We start from the raw sequence: 18,371 nt of genomic DNA, 5'->3' as shown, positions 1-18,371 counted from the left end.
ACCTTCGCAGGTGCCTCTGATTATTTATTTTCACTGCTAAGTGCAAGCAGGTGAAGAAGGTTTACAGCCAGGGGAGCTGCATTTTCAGACTGTGAAGCTGCTAAAGATACAGAGACTTCAGAAAATTGTGGCATTTCCCTCTCTGAAGATATTCAAAACTCACCTAGACATGCTCCTGTGTGATCTGCTGTGTATGATCCTGCTCTGGCAGGGGGGCTGGATTAGATGATCCTTTGAAACCCCTTCCAGCCCCTGACTTTCTGATTCTTCCAGTTCTGCCAACACAATACTACTGACCCAAGAGCTTCCAGTTCTGCCAACACAATACTACTGACCCAAGAGCTTCCAGTTCTGCCAACACAATACTACTGACCCAAGAGCTTCCAGTTCTGCCAACACAATACCACACACCCAAGAGCTTCCAGTTCCACCAAGTACTTAAGCTCACCATGAGTAAGCAGAAAGCAGCAGCTAAACAGAGAGGAGCTCAGCCTAAGGAAGCCCAACCAGCACCCGTGGGTAACGTTAGAATGATCATTGATTGCATCTCTACCCTGCCTAACCGGGGGGCCACCAGGCCCCCCGGCCTTTGTTGTCACCTCCACCATTCACCCAGTGCACACCATAGGTACTCACCAGTGACGACAGGAGAAGGATCCCTCTGCCCAGTCAGGCAAGCTTAAGGCTTCTGCCTTTCCTGGGGCCCCTTATAAAGGGGAGTGAGCAGGCAGGGCAAAGTGGCCACACCTGGGGTGGGAGGAGACTCCAAGAGCACACAGGTGCTCTGCGTTTAGGGGAAAAAGCAGTGTGGGGTGAGAAAGGGGCACATAGGGTGAAAAAGAGGAGGTGGTGCTAAAAGGAGGGAGATGGAGAGGAAAAGGATGGAGATGAAAAGAGCAAGATTGGAAAAAAGGAAGAAGATGGAGAGGAAAGGAAGATAGAGGAAAGAGGAAGATGGAGAGTAAAGAGATGGAAAGGAAGGAGATGGAGAGGAAAGAGAGATGGGGGAGAAGCGGGAAAAAAAATACAAATGAAAACTGGACTGTGAAAACAAGAAAGCAATCCTGCTCTAGCAGGGGGCTGACTAGATGATCTTTCGAGGTTCCTTCTAGCCCCTAACATTCCGTGATTCTGTGACTGTGATTCTGTGAAAGGGAGAAAGAAGCAGCTGTTGGTCCACTGAAAGGAGGTGCCCCTTGGCACCTTGCTCAAAGCACGGGGGAAAGTGGTGGGAGCAGTTCTCTTGCACAGATGTGGAGGAGACAGTGTGAGTGAAGCACACTGCTCACACCCCCCACTCACTGTGCCACCAGGGGACGTGTTTTCCTGGAAAAAGCTGCTGCTTGGGCTGCACGGAACAGGACATCTGACCCCAAAATAAGCCACAAACACGATGCTGCAGAAATTACTTTTAAAAATCTTTTTTTAATGAAGAAATAATTCCATTCCAAAATATAGACACACAATTAAATAGTTTAATCACTTCAAAATATAACATGTCCCCAGTAGGTTCCAACACACACACACACACACAAAACAATACTTAACAGCAATACAAAAACCCCATACAATAGCAGTTCTGTTACAATACCAATGGATATCGTGACATCTTCAGTGTCTGTTTCTGTCTCAAGTGGTGTCAAGTACAGTAGTTTTAAAAATGCCTTACAGTTTAGTAGCCTCCAGATGTAACTCTTCATACTTTCTGTTTGGGTTTTTTTCTTTTTCCTGTTTTTTCTTTTTTTTTTTTTTGTGTGGTTTTTTTTTTTTGTTAAAAGGTAAAAATGCCCTTTGGGCTTCAGGACACAGTGGAGTGCTCGTTGTTCACAGCTCCATCTGCTGAATTGAACCAAGGTGGTTACAGCAACCCGAGGTTGCAATATTTACAAGGTCTATCTACAGTAATTGCCAAGAACCAAGAAGGATGGGAGAAGATGACCGAAAGTAAAGGCAGACGCACTTATGATAAATCATGATGCAACAATTTGGCTCATGCATATAAGAAAATACATATTATATCACAACAAAGGCCACACACCTTTTTATGCAGTTTAGCTTAACATCACTACTTACAGACAACCCATTCTCCACCTTCGCTTTGGACATTCAAGGACCCTCTACATCTTCACATCCCTGTCTCCGAACCACTGGTTTCCCTCCAGTGACACTAAAACCACCCAGAGTTCTGACTGCTGCAGTGGGCCATTGGTAGTAAAAGAAAAGGCCCATGCCAGGGACCTTTTTGGTAGCTCTACTTATTTTAGTGACCTCAAACCACAACCAAAATAATATTCGACAAGCAGACAAAGACCAGCTGGGTGAAAACGCAGCCAGCTTAACAGTTGGAAAACGCTTAAAATAGATATTTGGAGAGCCAAGTAAGAAAGAGGTGCTTCAGCTCCAGGGCATAAGGGACCCAGAGCTTTGCTGGGGATCACCTTGCTGACAACCAGCCAGAGAGGAAGGCGCTTGATCCCTTGACTTTTTTCCTTACTCCTAATCCAGAAGCCCTTGCAATGGATTTATTCTATTGCATCTATTTTAAGCAGCGCGAGAATGAGAACGCAGACATTAAGATGATGAGAGGGATCTGTTACTCTGGGTACAGTTAAACATGACATGGGTTGAGTTAGTCAGCCATTGGATGTAGCTGTGTTCTAGCTCGTTTTGTCTCTGTTCAGGAAATGCTCGCCTGGAATCCTGAGCTGACAGCAACATCTACAGCTTCACTGGAACAGCTTTAAATGTGGAGTGCTAGGCACTAGTGGAGGCTCACCCATTCCTGAGAGAGGAGGTTGGAGGAGGGGGCATCGGAGGATATGGTGCCTGCCTTGGCAGAACAGCACATACCCCAGGAGCAAAGACCAGTGATTGCACAAAGGAAAAGCTTACACGAAGATATCCAGATGCCTTAGTAAGCGCTTGGATGCCTGAGAGCAAGCCAGGTATGCGAGGAGATGCAGACAAGGGATCTGCATACGCAATAGTACAACATGAAAGTGAAAGATGGCAGCAGCTCTTTCATACAGATACTCATTCCCTAACACATAGTGCCCAGAGAAACAGCCACAAGTCTCGAGAGTGCACGCAAACCACTGGACTTACTAGGTCGAGCTACAGAGCAACTTCATGGCAATACAGCAGCACACATCCATGTCACCGTGAGAGCGAGGACAGGCAAACTGTGTGAGCCTGCTTCAGATGAGCATCTCATCACTTGCTGCAGGCCAGCTGTGCTGGTGTGAAATATCTGTATGAAATGCTACAGTTTGCAGGGCTGTCAGGCAGTGTCACTTCAGGTCAGCCAGACACTGGAAGCCACAAGACTCCATCAGAGCAGCAAAACTCCCTTGGCACAGAGGTTGTCCTAAGCAAACATGTTGTGCACCTCAGCAGGGCTGTGTGGCCAGTGTGTGACACAGCCCTGGGATAGTGCCTGGCTCCTGGTTCGCTGCTCCTGGCCTGGCTCTCACTTCTCTCTGCACAACAGTGCTGTGTAGGTGTCCTCCCCATTTCCAAGCACTATGCCCTGGAGAGGACATTCCAAGTTTTTGTCTCTGCTCAGCGCTATCCGCAGGTCGTAGTCCCAGCAGAGCAAACTCTCGAGCTAGCAGTCTCACTGCCTAATCCAAAGCAGCCAGGTAAGTTCCCTTTCTCCTGAAATGCCTTTGTACTCCAAAAATACCAAACTGGACAGAACTCCAATTCTGTAACTGCTTGCCTGTCCTTCCAAAACATCCACGGCTTGTCTTGTGCTTCTCTCTGACAGCTACATCTCCATCCAGCTCCCAAAGAGTCTCACCACACATTTCCAAGAGTGCATGCAGAACATCTGGTGGCTGGCTAAGGCAATACACATTCGGAAACCAAAAGAGAACAGTTGCAAGCGCACTTTAAGCCTGTACATTTAAAGCTGAAGGCCTCGAAAATAACATAATGGAGGAGGTGGAGGGCGGGGACGAGAGAGGAGAAGGGGCAGAGAGATGGAAAGAGCCGGTTTGTTGAACACATGCTTACTAAAGCTAAAACATCAATGAAACAATACCATGGAGGATTATACAGAACATCAGTCAGTTCAGGGATCTTATGGCACCTGTGGTTTATAAACAGCTTTAGCAACGAGTATTTCAAAACATAGTTCACAGTTTTAAGAAGATCTGTGCTGATTTCAAAACTAGATTCTATATCATTTGAATGTCACCTTTTGTATGTGATATCTATTTGGAAAAAGAAAATATTTACACTAACTTCTATGGCTGATTTGTTAGATTATTTTGAAAGAAACATTCCTAAGTTACAGATTAGCCCTAAATCAGAGAGTTTGGTTCTTTTCATTATTATTCATATTATTAATTATATCATCATCATCATCATCGTTATTATTTTACTACATTTTATATGAGCCTTGATTTAAAAACTTGCAAACAAATTGCAAATGTAGTCTGGTACTTTGCTGTTGTTTGGTTTGTGGTGTTTTTTTTGGGGGGGGGCTACTGGATATATACACTCAGGAGTATAATCATTCGGTGTTAAATGCATATTTGTAGCTTTTTACTTCTCCTGTGGAAACAAACAAACAAAGAAAAATGTACAGTGTTTAGTAAACTGACCTGCTAAAAGCTCAAAGTAGTCAGAAATCAAATTTCTATCTATAAACAGTGTTGTCATTGTAAACTGAACAGGTTCAATATCATGTGCAAAGGGTTTAGGTGAGTTATTAACACTGCCATCCCTTGTAACAGCAGCACCTAGGTCAGTCTGTTTGCCTCACTGGTAATGAGTCATGTTACAGAAGATGTAGCTAATATAAGTTAGCTTTAAACAAAAGTCTTGTTGTCAAAAACACACACCTACGAACTCTAACTCTTAGAACAAAAGTACTGTGCTACAGTCCTCAGAACTTAGTTATGGGATTGTTTTGTCAAGAGACGCTGCACCTCTTGGTTCCACTCTTCTGTGAAGTCTGCAGCTGAGTTTTCTTCGTCGTCTGTCCGAAAGCAGCTCTCCTCATCATCAGTTCTTACGTAGCTTTCGTTGTCTGTCTGACTGCAGCTTGCCTGTTGAGAGACGTTGAGGGAAGGTTTTTAAAAAAGACACTGGTCTAAGGTGCTGTACCCACAAGGGCAGAGCAAGTAAAGCCTCTGCCTGCTGCTTCACTGAGAGAGAAAGAGGAGGAGCTGGCCAATTCCTGCGGGACCCCTTGAAACAGCTACACAGGTGAAAAAGCCATTCCTGTCTGGGTGAGCCGCAGGACTGAGCTGCACACACACACTCGCAGGACACTGGGAGGTTGGAAACCCTTAGCACAAGTGAGAAGAAGGTTGCTGCTCTGCTGGGGTAACTGGCTCTGCACTGACAGATTCCCAGCCAGTCCCAGCTTTCCTTCTATTTTACCCTTCCAGGTTGCTCCGGACATCGTTACCAGTAGCAAAAGAATGGATTATTCCCCTTGTGCACAGGCTCAGCCATCCAGCTAACAGCTCCTCCCAATGTGTAAGTCTCACTCTTAATTTACATACTTTCCTATGTCTAAAAAGAAATGCAGTTCCTTAAAAGGATGATTCTGCTGCTGCAGCTTGCACACAGCCTCATCTGCTGGTGCCCCAATCCCTCCTCGGTGCTTCTCTACATCCTGAACCATCGGTAAGACCTTGAATTCCTATATGGGAGGATCTGCAGCCAGACAATATTTCCAGCTTCTGCTTTTGGCATGTCTATTGCAAAGGCACTGTGTACAGACCTGACCTGTCAGAGTTAAGGAGCTCATCCTGTTCCTCTTGAACTACCTCAGACAGAAAACCCAAATCACATTGTGTACGATCTGCCAATAAGAGCATAAAAGACCAAACCCTACTGACATGAATTCTTTTCCACTCATCTCAGATATAAAGCTGTTCTACAAGATGAGAGATGAAATGCAAATTAATTAATCAAAAAAGAGTTAAATTAAAGCCCACAAATGGAGAAAGGTCAGGTAGTTTAGCTTGCTGCTTCTCTTTCCTGACACCCTTTGACTGCATTAATTATTCACACTCAAATGCCTCCATCCAATTCCTTAATACCTAAGCATCCCAAATGCTGTGATGGTATTAATTTACTATCTCCTTGTGCTAGGCAGTTAAAAAAGACCTAGCATTAACACCTGGTGGCTAAATGGAAAGGAAACCTGCACTGCAAGTCTAATGAGAGGCTCACAAGACATTTCTGAGGTGCACTTTAAATGAGCATTTTTCAAACACCAGACATGCACCTGCAACGCTTAAGTCTGCAAAGTAATTTGGGAATCTTAATAAAGGAACATTTTGCTCTTCACAATTCAGCCAAGAGATGCAAATGAAAGGCATGGAAGAAGACCGATTTTTACTGAACCCATTTCAGGGTTATATAAATACAGGCACATCTCCTATTTCTTGATGGTTTCATTATAAGGGGAAGGAGGAGTGAGAGGAAAATCAGAGTGGCTTGTGAAACACTGGATGGGTGAAGATGGACTGAGAGTACTGCTAAGGACTTGGGTTTGCTTTACATTTCCTGTATGAATTACTTTTCTTGGTGAATAGCAGGAGGGTTATTCTAAATTCTCCAAAGGCTTCTCTCTGTTCCACAGCCAGCACTGGGACAGAGATTTTCATACAAGCAATAATGAGCACTAACGAACCTCGGAGCTGTAAATTCACTGCAGCACTTCCAAAATGCCAGAATTCATTTCAGATTGAGACTCAAACAATTTGTTATGCTATAAAATGGTTTCTTGGCCTTTTTTTGGCAACAATCCACAGGTTCTTTTCTGTTACTTATCATTCAGTGATTTTTAAAACCCATCCCTATCACTTGTGTAATCTTAGAGTTAAATTCACCAAGCTAAAGCTCCTTCTTCCCAGTTGGCTTGGTCACAGCTCTGTTACGCCTACATAGCAAGAAGAGGAGGATTTAAGGAGAAAATTAAAGAGGAAAAAAAAATAAAAAGGGAGTGAGCATAGGAGACATTTTTGAAAGTGACTGTGCTGGTTTAGAGTTCTTCTCCCTTCCTGGCTCTGTTACCCCATGGATCATTGTCACAGCAGGATGGACAGCACTGTCTCACTGCCATCTTCACAGCAGGGCACTGCACCTTCCTATAAAGTCACAAATGCAGAGCCCTGCGGATTCAGATGAGGCAAGAAGGAAATGTGTGGTCTGCCATTCCCTGGGCAAAAGTTCAGAACAGGCTACTTCACAAAAATAGCACAACTGCTGAATCTGGCACTAAACTCAGGGATGCATCTGTGAGCTTGGCACATGTAAGGAACATGACCTGAATATGGGCCAGCAGGACATTTATCTTCTCGTTTTATCTCTGGATTGCCAGGCTCTAACTAGTAGCTGAGTACCTTGCACTTTGGATTGGGGCATTTTAAACTTCCACAACCCTCTCTGGTTAAGCAACTGGTGTAGGTTTCTTTCTTTTATGTTTACCCAACTCATGTTTCACACGCTAGATGTTCTGGTCTGACCAGAAATGATTTCTCTCCGTTATCGTAGGAAGACTAAGGGATTGTGAAGAAGTGAACTCAGGTCTCTTGAAATGTAATCTGATTCCTTATCTTCTGGCTACGTTTTCTTTGCACTGGCTAATATATCTGTCATCATCCCCAGGGATGAAAAGCCCAGGGAAGAAGATAAAAACAGTGGGGGTGGCTTAACAAGAGTCTGCACAGGACTAGTGAAAACTAGAAATGATTTTGAGAGATTCCCAGGTATCCTAGCACAAGTTAAAGGAAACAAATAACATTGTCACATATGCTCAGGCACTAGCTGCAATGCACCTTGTGAAACACACATTATGAGGATCGATTCCAAACAGGCTTCTAAATTGTAGTGATACTTACTTGAGAGGAGAGAGAAGGATATTGCACTCAACTTTGCAAACTGACCTGCAGGTAACAAAGGATAGAAAACAAGAAGATGACAAATTAAGCCAGTGAGCAGCCAGGTCGTGTATTATTCTGAGGGAAGCCATGCACAAGCCTAGAAATACACAGAGCAATTATGGACCCTGCAAATAAACTCAAAGAAAATAGTCTTACACAACACATCCAGCAACAGACTGTAACAGGAACACACCTGGTAGCAGACGTGGGAGGATAAGCGCTGTTAGCACTTACACCTGTGCACTAAATGTGTGTTTCCCCAATACAGACACTTGTTATTCACAACATGCAGCAAAAAAAGAGAGAGAAAGAAGCCTCCTTTGAGGTTCTCTGTCCCAGATTTACTTGTGTATCTTGGCTTTTCTGCACATACTTTCAATGCTGATTTAGAGCTTAGCTTGAGTATCTTGCCTGGAGACAAGGTGACACGAAATAACAAGAGTGGGTTTTGACCAACCATCTCCCATGCTCTGCTACATCTACATGTTCTTCTAAATGTGCTGCTTTCACAGGAAGTGAGACATTTAATAACATAAAAATGGTCACCACACTGTTACTGAAGTTACCATTTAGTAACCTTAGTAGGAGTTCCTCTTTGCAGATTTTTATAGCTGACAAATGCATTATGATAGCTACAGCCACCAGCTTTCCTTTTTGGCTGCTCGGATGAATGCAGTGTACATGTGAATAAAAACAGCGAAACTGCCTGCAATAAATTCTAGTGTTTTGAGGCAAAATGAGAATGGCCACTGTTCAATAGGACATCCTAAGCAGAAATTTCCCTATTTTCCATTGTTTTTGCAAGTAGAAACCAATGTCTCTCTTTAGAGACTACTCAGTGCTGCAAGTAGGACAAGAAACAGAACAGCAAAACACCACAAGTTAACTCCAAAGTGCAGAGAACGAGCCAAAGCCAAGCACGTGTCTCAGGATAAATAAATGACATTATCCAACCAACTCCTCATGATCCTAGTGGTCCCCACTAAATACCTTTTCTTGCTTCCTTTAAACCTGTTCCCTAATCAAGAGGGCATCCTTCCTTGCTGGGAAGGACACTTCAGTTGTTGCAAGCTTTGGGCTTGTGGTTATCAACTAAAACCAGTTTCTACTTGCAAATCACTGCTGTTAAAACACTGCCTGATGAGAGATGGCAGTTCTGTCTAAGAAGCAGTTCTGCTAAGCTTAAGAACTACTGTTGTGTGCCTCAGGCACTGCAGTCTTCCTGGATGGGCGCAAAGACTGGATGCATCTGTGCCTGTAGAAGAGAAGAAGAGCAGGAGTGTTTGGGATGTGGCTGCTCTAGCAGCTGAGAATAGATGATGCCCCAAGGCCCAGGACAGGCTAAGAAGAGCACTGGGCAGCGATGGTGCATTGCTGTTTCTCAGTTACGGAGACACATGGGCAGTTGGTGTCCTCCCACCTGGTATGCCTCATCCTGCAGCTTCTGCTTCAGGTATTCCTCCATCTTCAGCTCGTTCTCCAGCTGGCGGACAGAGTCGTTCTCGTAATTTTCATCCTCTGCCCTCACGTAGGGGTCTCCATCTTCTGTAACCCTGGGGACAAGTATTAATAAACAGCCTCCTGAGATCAATGGCCTTCAGAGCCAATAAAGCTCTCCTCAAAGCTGAGGAGACTGGGATACCTTCAGCCCAACCACAATGGTTAGTATTTCCCTGGCAGTGAAACACACTTCTGCTGTTTCCCCTCTCCAGAGGTCATGGATGAAGCAGGTCAAGGGGCATACTCAGCTGAAGACTCTAAGGAAGTTTGGTTAGTACTGAGTTCTCAATACACAGAGGTTGAACTGCTAGTAATTGGAAAGATGCCTGTTGCCCTTGATTCAGGTTCTAGGAACAAATTGCATTGTTGGATCAGTTCTATGCTTCTCCCCAGTATCAAGTGATGGCGCAAGAGGAAATGACCTCAAATTGTGCCAGGGGAGGTTTAGATTGTATATTAGAAAAAATGTCTTTACTGGAAGAAGGGTCAGGTATTGCAAGAGGCTGCCAAGGAGGTGATGGAGTCATCCTCCTTGGAGGTGCTAAAAGGTGTAGCTGTGACACTTTGGGACACGGTTTAGCGGGCATGGTGGTGTGAGGTTGGACTCAATCTTAGAGGTCTTTTCCAACCAAAATGATTCTATGGTTCTCTGAAAAAGCTTCCTGTGTTTTTCATTTAAAAACTTACCTTTTTCCAGTGAGCTCCAACAGGTGCCTCAGTCTAGATAAGCAGGGAATAGGACATTAGGGAGCACTGCCATCCCACAGCCTCCATGCTCCCTGAGTGTCCCAAGCTGGATGTGAGACAGCTCAGCCCTGAGGGCAGTCTATGCTCTGTCCTCTATTGCTTACAGAGCTCGCTACTATCTAACCAGGAAGCTGTCAGCACTTGGATTTGGGAATCTGTTTGGTAACCACAGTTGAGAGGGAGAGGAAAATACAACAGCCTGCACACTGCTTTCAGCAGGAAAAACGAGATGAGATGCAAACTGGAGCAGGTACCCACATGTCACTGCGGATGGAGCCAGTGGCAGCTGCGCTGTGCAGGTATCCTGGCTTCCGCGCGTGGATCTGCGCCAGGAAAGCCTTCTCAGACGTGGGGGATGGAACCAGGTCATCAAAATGAGTCCTCCCGAATTCAGAATCCACATTGCTTTCTGTCTCGCTGCCCACTTCTGTGGAGCAGAAGGTGACACATGGTTCCATTTAACTTCCAGGAGAGCAAGGATATTTGCCTACTTCTCTGAGTGCTATCTCTGGCTTTCCAACATGGAATGCCACCTCCTCACAGTGAATAGCAGTCTATTATTCCACACATACCTGCAGAGCTAAGAGTTTTCTTCTTGTGGTGGGACAGAACAGCAAAGCTTTTGCTTATCTCAGTCACTAGGCAGGATATTTTCGTGGGAACCCTGCAGACTGCATTTTACAAGAGGTCCTCAGAGTCCTGTACTGAACACAGCTTCCAAAGAGCGAATCTCACTCCACATGGAATCACAAACAAACTTCTCAGAGTTTTGACTGCACCCAGCTGGGCTGCACCTCTGTGCCCATGGCTTTTACAACTGCTGTACTCCTGAAGCTGCTTTTATGTTGGCTTCTATTTCACTGCCCCTCATTTTCTCACAGCTATGGGCAATGTCAGCATGGTGACTGTCCAGCCACAGCTACCCACCCCATTAGCCTCACTCACCAGAATTTAGCTCCTTTACCAAAGAGGACATGGTGTTGGTGATTGAATCTGCTGCCACCAGCAAATCATTTCTTAAGTTTCTCCTTGCACCTGAAGCAAGAGACAGACAAAGCACAGCCCTAGCATTCTTCACAAGACATATGTTTTCCGGTTGAAAGCTGTTTTGACCCTGTTGAAAGTTGCCATTGTGATAATTCAGGGTCTCAAAGTCCTTATGAGGGACACGTGCAGAAGAGTTCTCTGCAGAATGGCCCCATTTACTTCTGGTGCATGCAGGAGCAGAAGCCTATCCTCATGCTTCATTTAATCACAATGCCAGATATGTGGAGATTATTCATTGCCATCAAGCCTGCATTTGTGTGGTGACACCAGCAGACCAGGCCTGGAAGATTAAATCCAGCATGAACTCATTTACAGTGTCTGTGGGGGAGGAGGAAGAACTGAAGTGTTTGCTCTAAGTTCCCAGAGCTCTGTTTAATGACACCATTATTGCTAGGTATTTGCCAGATAATTGTGGCAAATGTTGAAGAAACAAACTTGACCTCATCAAGGCTGAGATGGAATTTTGTTCTCTGCTCCCTCTCAGCCTCTCCTGCAGCTCAAGGCCTTGTATATTCCACAATTTACTGTCTCTCTGTCTCCTTCTTTTTTTTTTTTTTTAATAAAGGAAGCACCACTGCCTCTCTAAACAGCCCCAGGCTGCCTTCAAACTCTCTCTAATAATGCATCTAGAAGTGCTTCCCTGCTGAACCTGGCACTATTCCCTTAACCATCAATCATGAAAGATTCTTGTGAGCTGCATGAAATATTCCAACCCTAGGAGCAGCCTATGGGTGAAGTATGCTTAACTCCCCCCGATCCCAAACATAGCTCCTGTTGTAACTGAATAATCAATATATCCCACAGAATCTCTCATCTTCCAGACTGGATTATTCACAGGAATTGGCAAGCTCTGACTGCTGCAGACTCTTTAAAACTGCCTGCCTGTAAACCAATACATTAAAAAAAGCTCCTCAGCTACTAAAGAAGTTTATTTTTCCTTTTGCTTAAAACGATATCCATTAGCAACTGGTTACTGAAATGCAAATCAAAGCAGTTAATCTCTCTCTTACACACAAACACTCAGACAGCCACTCCCTCTCTAAAAGACTTCCCAATTTAATCTCTCTGAACTCCTGCAAACACTATGACAGAGGAAAAAGCCAAAGCCTAAAGAAGGCAGGCTTTAATCATAGCCTCTCTGCATTATGTATACACGGGCAGGTCTCTGTTGGTGCAGCACAGAATAAAGCCATAAAATCGCAGCCCTCCCGCCCCCCAGAGTCGTATGTCAAGATGTGACAGAACAGCCAGCTTCAAGTTCTTGGGGTCTGACCTCCCCATCCACAGAATATGGCAAATCATGACATAAAGGTAGATAGTTATCAAATGCAGCAATTGTAAATGTGAGCACTTCACTTTTTATATTGCTTTTGTTCTTTTCTTGATCAGAACACACTTTCACACTTAAAAAGCAGGTGCCTGAAGCAACCTTAGTATCATTTACAGATATTTTATTGTGGTCATTACATTATTTCTCTCACTCAGCTGTGGAGAAACCGTCCAATAAGACCACAGGGGTTGGTAGTTCATATTTTTGCCTGTCTTGATTTTTTTTTCACAGCAGAAAGAAGACAAATTTGTCTTGCCTGTTTCTTTTGCCACAGAAAATGAGATATGGAGTTCAGTTCTGGAGTTCCTATCCAGTTCTGGAGCCCCCATTACAAGAGGGATGTGGAGATACTGGAGAGTGTCCAGAGCATGACCAGGAGGATGCTCAGAGGGCTGGAGCAGCTCTGCTGTGAGCACAGACTGAGAGAGTTGGGGCTGTGCAATCTGGAGAAGAGGAGGATCTGAGATGACCTTCTTGTGGCCTTCCAGGATCTGAAGGGGCCTACAAAAAAGCTGGGGAGGGACTTTTTAGGCTATCAGGTAGCGACAGGAGTAGGAGGAATGGAGCAAAGCTGGAGGTGGGGAGATTCAGACTGGATGTGAGGAGGAAGTTGTTCAGCATGAGAGTGGTGAGAGCCTGGAATGGGTTTCCCAGGGAGGTGGTTGAGGCCCCATGGCTGGAGATGTTTAAGGCCAGGCTGGATGAGGCTGTGGCCAGGCTGATCTAGGGTAGGGTGTCCCTGCCCATGGCAGGAGGATTGGAACTAGATAATGCTTGTGGTCCCTTCCAACCCTAACTGATTCTATACCCTGTTATACCTATGTCCAACAGGAGAATTGCCTGGCACTTTGGCAGAAAGAACTTGATTGAATTTTAAGTTCAATCTTGTCTTAAGAGATACACACATGGACTCAATTCCCATGGAAATCAAGGGAAAGGTACAGGAGAGTCCTGAACTGGCCTCAAACATGCTTCTGCTGTAGCAGAGGACCTCCAGAGCTCCACTTACATTTGATTTGTACCAGGAAAACAAGGAAAAAAGTGCATTGAAATAAAAATTGCAGTGGTTCAATGTTTTAGGAGAGAGGAGGATTTAAAAAAGAGGAAATATTCCTTTATTTAGATCACACAGACTATTTACTTTCATTAGCATTCAAAATAATAATCGGTGGCTTTAGAAATTCAAAACAGTTTAAAATTTGTTGCTACTTAATAAAAGAGTGGAAAGAAGCATGGTGCAGCCTACAGCAGTTTTCTGGAAGCACAAAGGAAGGATTCATCTAGGCTTCCAGACTTGATTTCTATCTAGTCTAGCAAGACCTTTCTCAGAAGCCCAAAGAAAAAGGAGAAGGGACAACAGTCAGAAGCTGCATCATGAAATGCTCCAACCAGATACAAGGACAAAAAAAATGATGCTAAAATTGTGGAAAATGTGTGCCAGAAGCTATCCAGAACTCAATTGCTTAAGATCCTGAACAGTCTGATCTCATTTTGAAGCCCTCTTTCTTGGAGCAGGAGAACGTGGTGACTTACAAAGGCTGCTTCCACCTGATCTACTTCTATGATTGCCCTACCTATTGCTAGCAAAGTCTCTATTTAAAAGCAGACACGGTGACAATCCCTTGCTGGGGTCAATAGCAATTCTTTGTCTGGTTAACAGAGCACTGATAACCAGTCAAAGTGCATTCACAATTCCCTCTTACCACTAAATCCAAGAATTGACATCATTGTCTGGTCTCTGCTTGACCTGCTTGCTTTGACAGCACAGCCTGGTGGCTGGCAAAGTTGAGTTTTGATGGCACAGTACAGTTGCTGCAGATGTTTGCTTGGTTTTGTTTCGCTGCATGCAACTCGGCAGCTCAAAATCATTTAGTCATTAACCACAAGAAATAAAGACCCTTCAGTGTCTGAGTACTCCAGACAAGCTATTAACGAGACTTACTTTGTGCAAAGGCTTCCTGCACATCTCCTCCCACCCCGGTCAGAGAGTCCTGAGGTGCGTGGGTTGGGGTGGAGCAGGCAGAGGCAGACCTGATAGGCATTGGAATCGGTCGACTGATCGTGTGGCTGGGCGAGGAACGTGGAGAGCCTGCTCCTTGGGTCTGAAAAACAATCACAGGGAGTTAGGCAGGCCTTTGGAAGAGCCCCTGCCTGCTGTGCTTGTCACCAACCCCCTCAGCTCCAAGGCTCATGCTGTTTGTAGTCAGGTGGGCCATGCTAATTTTGCTAAGAGAAATCTCCTGAGGTCAGTTGTTAGTGGACAGCAAGGCTTCCATGTAGAAAAAATGGTAAGTAGGAAAATATGAGTCAAGATCTGACTTCCTCTAAGCATGGGAAAATGTCAGGAAGCTAAATGACAACAAATCAGAGTTAATAACACCAAAGTACTCTGCCCTGCTGCCTCTCTCTCTCCCCCAGTTCACATACGTGCTCGATAAAACACAACCACACAGGCGGTGAGGGGGGAAAGATGTTGGCATGGCTGTGGGCCCAGGGACTGAAGCAGCCCCCTCCAGCAGAGCTGTGCTGTGAGAGCAGATCCCAGCCCTGCCTTCCACCTCCCTGTAGGAGGAGTTCACAGTGCATGCACCCTCTCTGTCACAGAAAGTCTGAGACTTGCAATAAATAATCCAGCTTTCTGCTTCGTGTTCAGAGCTGGAGAACTATTTTCAGCCGCTATTAAATCATGCACTATTAAACTGTTCGCTCTACAGGACACACTCAGGCACTCCCAAAACACTGTGGGCATAGGGCAACAGAAACTCCTGCTAGGGGTTCAGCTGCTGGAAGTGAAAATGTTTTAACACCAGCTATATAAAATGTCATGCTGTTAGCACCTCACAGTTAGTGTCACTTAGCTGAAATCCAAGTGGGCTTTAGGAAACCAGTCATTTTTACACACGCAGCTGGGTGAGTGACACCCAGAGACGCAGTGCCCTTTTCCTCCACTGCTTCAACCCCCCTGGGAACGTGCATCCAGCTAAGGAAAAACAACTGCTGGAGCCCACACCAAACTGTGCATGGTTTTGGACTGAAAACCTGTGCTTGGTAGATGTCAAGGATGGAGGTGGTTTGAGTGCTGTTTAAGGGGAAAGGGGAACTGCAACGCTTGGCCCTGGCTGCTTACAAAGAATAGTAACAGGAGGGTTGGGCTTGCCCTCACCCTGCAGTTATTCTGAGAATTCAGAAGAATTTCTTAACTCATCCCATGGCTGGAACATGCCCAGGGAAGGGTGACAAAGCTGGTGAAGGGCTTGGAACACAAGGCCTATGAGGAGAGGCTGAGGAGCTGTTTAGCCTGGAGAAGAGAAGGCTCAGGGGTGACCTCACTGCTGTCTACAAGTACCTGAAAGGAGGTTGTAGCCAGATGGGGTTGGTCTCTTCTGCCAGGCAACCAGCAACAGAACAAGGGGACACAGCCTTAAGTTGTGCCAGGGCAGGTCTAGGCTGGATGTTAGGAGGAAGTTGTTGCCAGAGAGAGTGATTGGCATTGGAATGGGCTGCCCAGGGAGGTGGTGGAGTTGCCATCCCTGGAGGTGTTCAAGAAAAGACTGGTCGAGGCACTTAGTGCCATGGTATAGTCGACTGGCTAGGGCTGGGTGCTAGGTTGGACTGGATGAGCTTGGAGGTCTCTTCCAACCTGATTGATTCGATGATTCTATGATTTATTTTGACTCCTGTAGTGGCTGCCACTGCAGCCCTGATAGGCTTTGGCAAATATGTTCCAAACCAGACAACAGCAGCCCACTGTAGCAGGAGTGCAGTACTGCCCTTGAGGGTTTTATAAATTCCTGCCCTGGCCCATAAATAATATATCAGAATACTAAGCTATTTGTTCCTTTCTCCTGTCACGTCTTTCTAAGAGGCATTATCACCAGAGAGACATCAAGGGCAAATTAGGTTTATGAGGAATAAGCACATTACTGATGGGAGAATGGAGGATTTAATACTTATATTTTCTTTAATGACTGGCTTTAGAACATTTAAATGATGGATGAAAGGGAAGTTGAATATATAAAAGCCAGATGCTCTCTTGTTTCTAGAACTGTCTGAACTCCCTGCAGTGGAAATGCAGATCTCTAGTCTTCCAGAGGCAAGGCACAGAGCAACCTGGAGATGCTTCAAGGTCCTTGCAGGTCACACTCCCTGCACATCAAGCAGGGGATCTGGGATCCACAGCTGTCTCCTTTTGTGCCCTGATGGGGAATGTTTCCTCCTCTGTTAAACGAATTTGTGAAAGAATTTCTGGTTCTCATCTCCCTCTTTCACTTGCCCTTTTTCCTCAGCTCCCCTCTGTCTTTTTCCTTGATTCAGGGGAACACCAACAAGAGTGGGAGCTTTGAGAGAAGATGAGGAAAAAATGGACCACATTTGTTTCTTATAGTCAAGGCACATTTAAGGAGTGAACTTCAAAACAGGCATTTTATTTACTAAAAATAACAGATGCCTGCCAGTACTTCTTTGCTGGAATTTTCCCACAAGAGAAATGTAAAAGCTGCTGCACACCAGTTGTTACCCTTGTGTCTGCTTTGCAGTTATAACTGAGATCTTGTGTTTATAATAAACGGTGCTCTCTTATCTGCAGCTTGCAGTACTGGGATAAACTGGGAAGCACAGGAAGGTGAAGCACTTGGAGTCTCCTGGCCAGTGAAATACTCCTCTCCTTTTATTCTGTTTGGGCTGTACCAGACAGAAGTGATGAACAGTAAGTTGAAACACAAAGACACTAGGGAATGCCTGAGATGGGCACACTTCGAGTATATTTCACTCATTTAGACCCATCTCGCCCCAGATTTGTGGCAACGGAGAGCTGTTAGGTCTGGATTCCTGCTCGGTGGTTATCAGGACAAATGTGGTTTTCACAGGCTAAAGCTAATGGCCTGGAACACGCTATGATGATCAGAAGTGCCTTCTCGGTAAGCTCAGCAGAGAACTCGAGCACCAAATTGCTTCCAGACCTCAGCAGCCCCACTTAGGCTGAGGACTAAGGCACCACAGATGGCTTCAGCGTTTCTGCTGTACCTGGTTGCAGCTATCGATGTTCTTGTGCCTTCTAGAGAAAAAAGGAATTCCAGGCATTGTACTGAACTCATCATTCCTGGTCAGCCTGCCGTGGGTGTAAGGCTGATGCTTGCTGGACAGGGAAGGGCTCCGCACCAGCAGCTGTCAGGCGTGCTTAGGAGCAAAGGCTTGGAACGAGAAGTGGCATGGCAGGAGCCTGAGCCCATTGCGCCCTCTGCCGGAACCAGCCGGCATGGCACGGGGAAAGCCCTGCTCAAGCCGCACCACACGGCAGGCGTGTCAAAAAAAACCTCATTATCCTTTCTCAGGGAAGGGCAGCAGAGAAATAGAAAATCCACAAGCATTAGATAAACGGCCAGGCTGCTCATTCCACTTGAATTCCTCCGGAAATTAATTTAATCCTGTTTCCCTCAACTGATGGTGAAACGGCACAGCATAATAGGGATCATTTAATGGAAATGGAGAGTAATTCCTTAGCATCATCACCTGGCATTCAGCAAGGCCATTGCTCTTGGAGAAAAATAATTCATACCTCGTGGCAGCTGGAAAATGTGCTTTCACTTATACTGTCCAGGGAACGTTTTATATGATAGGCAAACTCTTGTCACATTGAAATCTTACAGGCTGCCCAGGGGGGTTGTGGAGCCTCCCACTCTGGAGATATTCAAAACCTGCCTGGATGTGTTCCTCTGATCTGGTATAGGTGATACTGCTTTGGCAGGGGGGGCTGGGCTGGATGATCTTCAAAAGTCCCTTCCAGCCCCTGACATTCTGTGAATCCATGAAATCCTCTCCTTGGTGGCAAGCAACAGGAC

The 18,371-nt window shown here is 45.4% G+C and overlaps 1 protein-coding gene across 9 annotated transcripts in view; it reads right to left on the bottom strand.

Annotated features, from left to right (window-relative positions):
• Window positions 1–1,405: 1,405 nt before the first annotated feature.
• Window positions 1,406–18,371, bottom strand: part of DTNA (dystrobrevin alpha) — a 222,776-nt gene continuing 205,810 nt past the window's right edge. For 7 of the 9 annotated variants that reach the window (XM_064170648.1, XM_064170651.1, XM_064170649.1 and 4 more), the window contains 6 exons: window positions 14,477–14,636; window positions 11,103–11,192; window positions 10,416–10,584; window positions 9,331–9,463; window positions 7,869–7,913; window positions 4,968–5,057 (listed from right to left, as the gene is read on the bottom strand). In XM_064170648.1, the coding sequence (XP_064026718.1) occupies window positions 7,896–7,913; window positions 9,331–9,463; window positions 10,416–10,584; window positions 11,103–11,192; window positions 14,477–14,636 (570 nt within the window). In that variant the 3' untranslated portion in view covers window positions 4,968–5,057; window positions 7,869–7,895. Of the gene's footprint in view, window positions 5,058–7,868; window positions 7,914–9,330; window positions 9,464–10,415; window positions 10,585–11,102; window positions 11,193–14,476; window positions 14,637–16,059; window positions 17,588–18,371 lie in introns of those variants that run through there. The other 2 variants (XM_064170655.1, XM_064170653.1) reach the window with 2 other exon arrangements.

Source organism: Pogoniulus pusillus, chromosome 34, assembly GCF_015220805.1.
Source record: "Pogoniulus pusillus isolate bPogPus1 chromosome 34, bPogPus1.pri, whole genome shotgun sequence".
Lineage (NCBI taxonomy): Eukaryota > Metazoa > Chordata > Aves > Piciformes > Lybiidae > Pogoniulus > Pogoniulus pusillus.
Note: the sequence above shows the minus strand (reverse complement) of the source record. Positions and strands in the feature narration are given on the sequence as shown.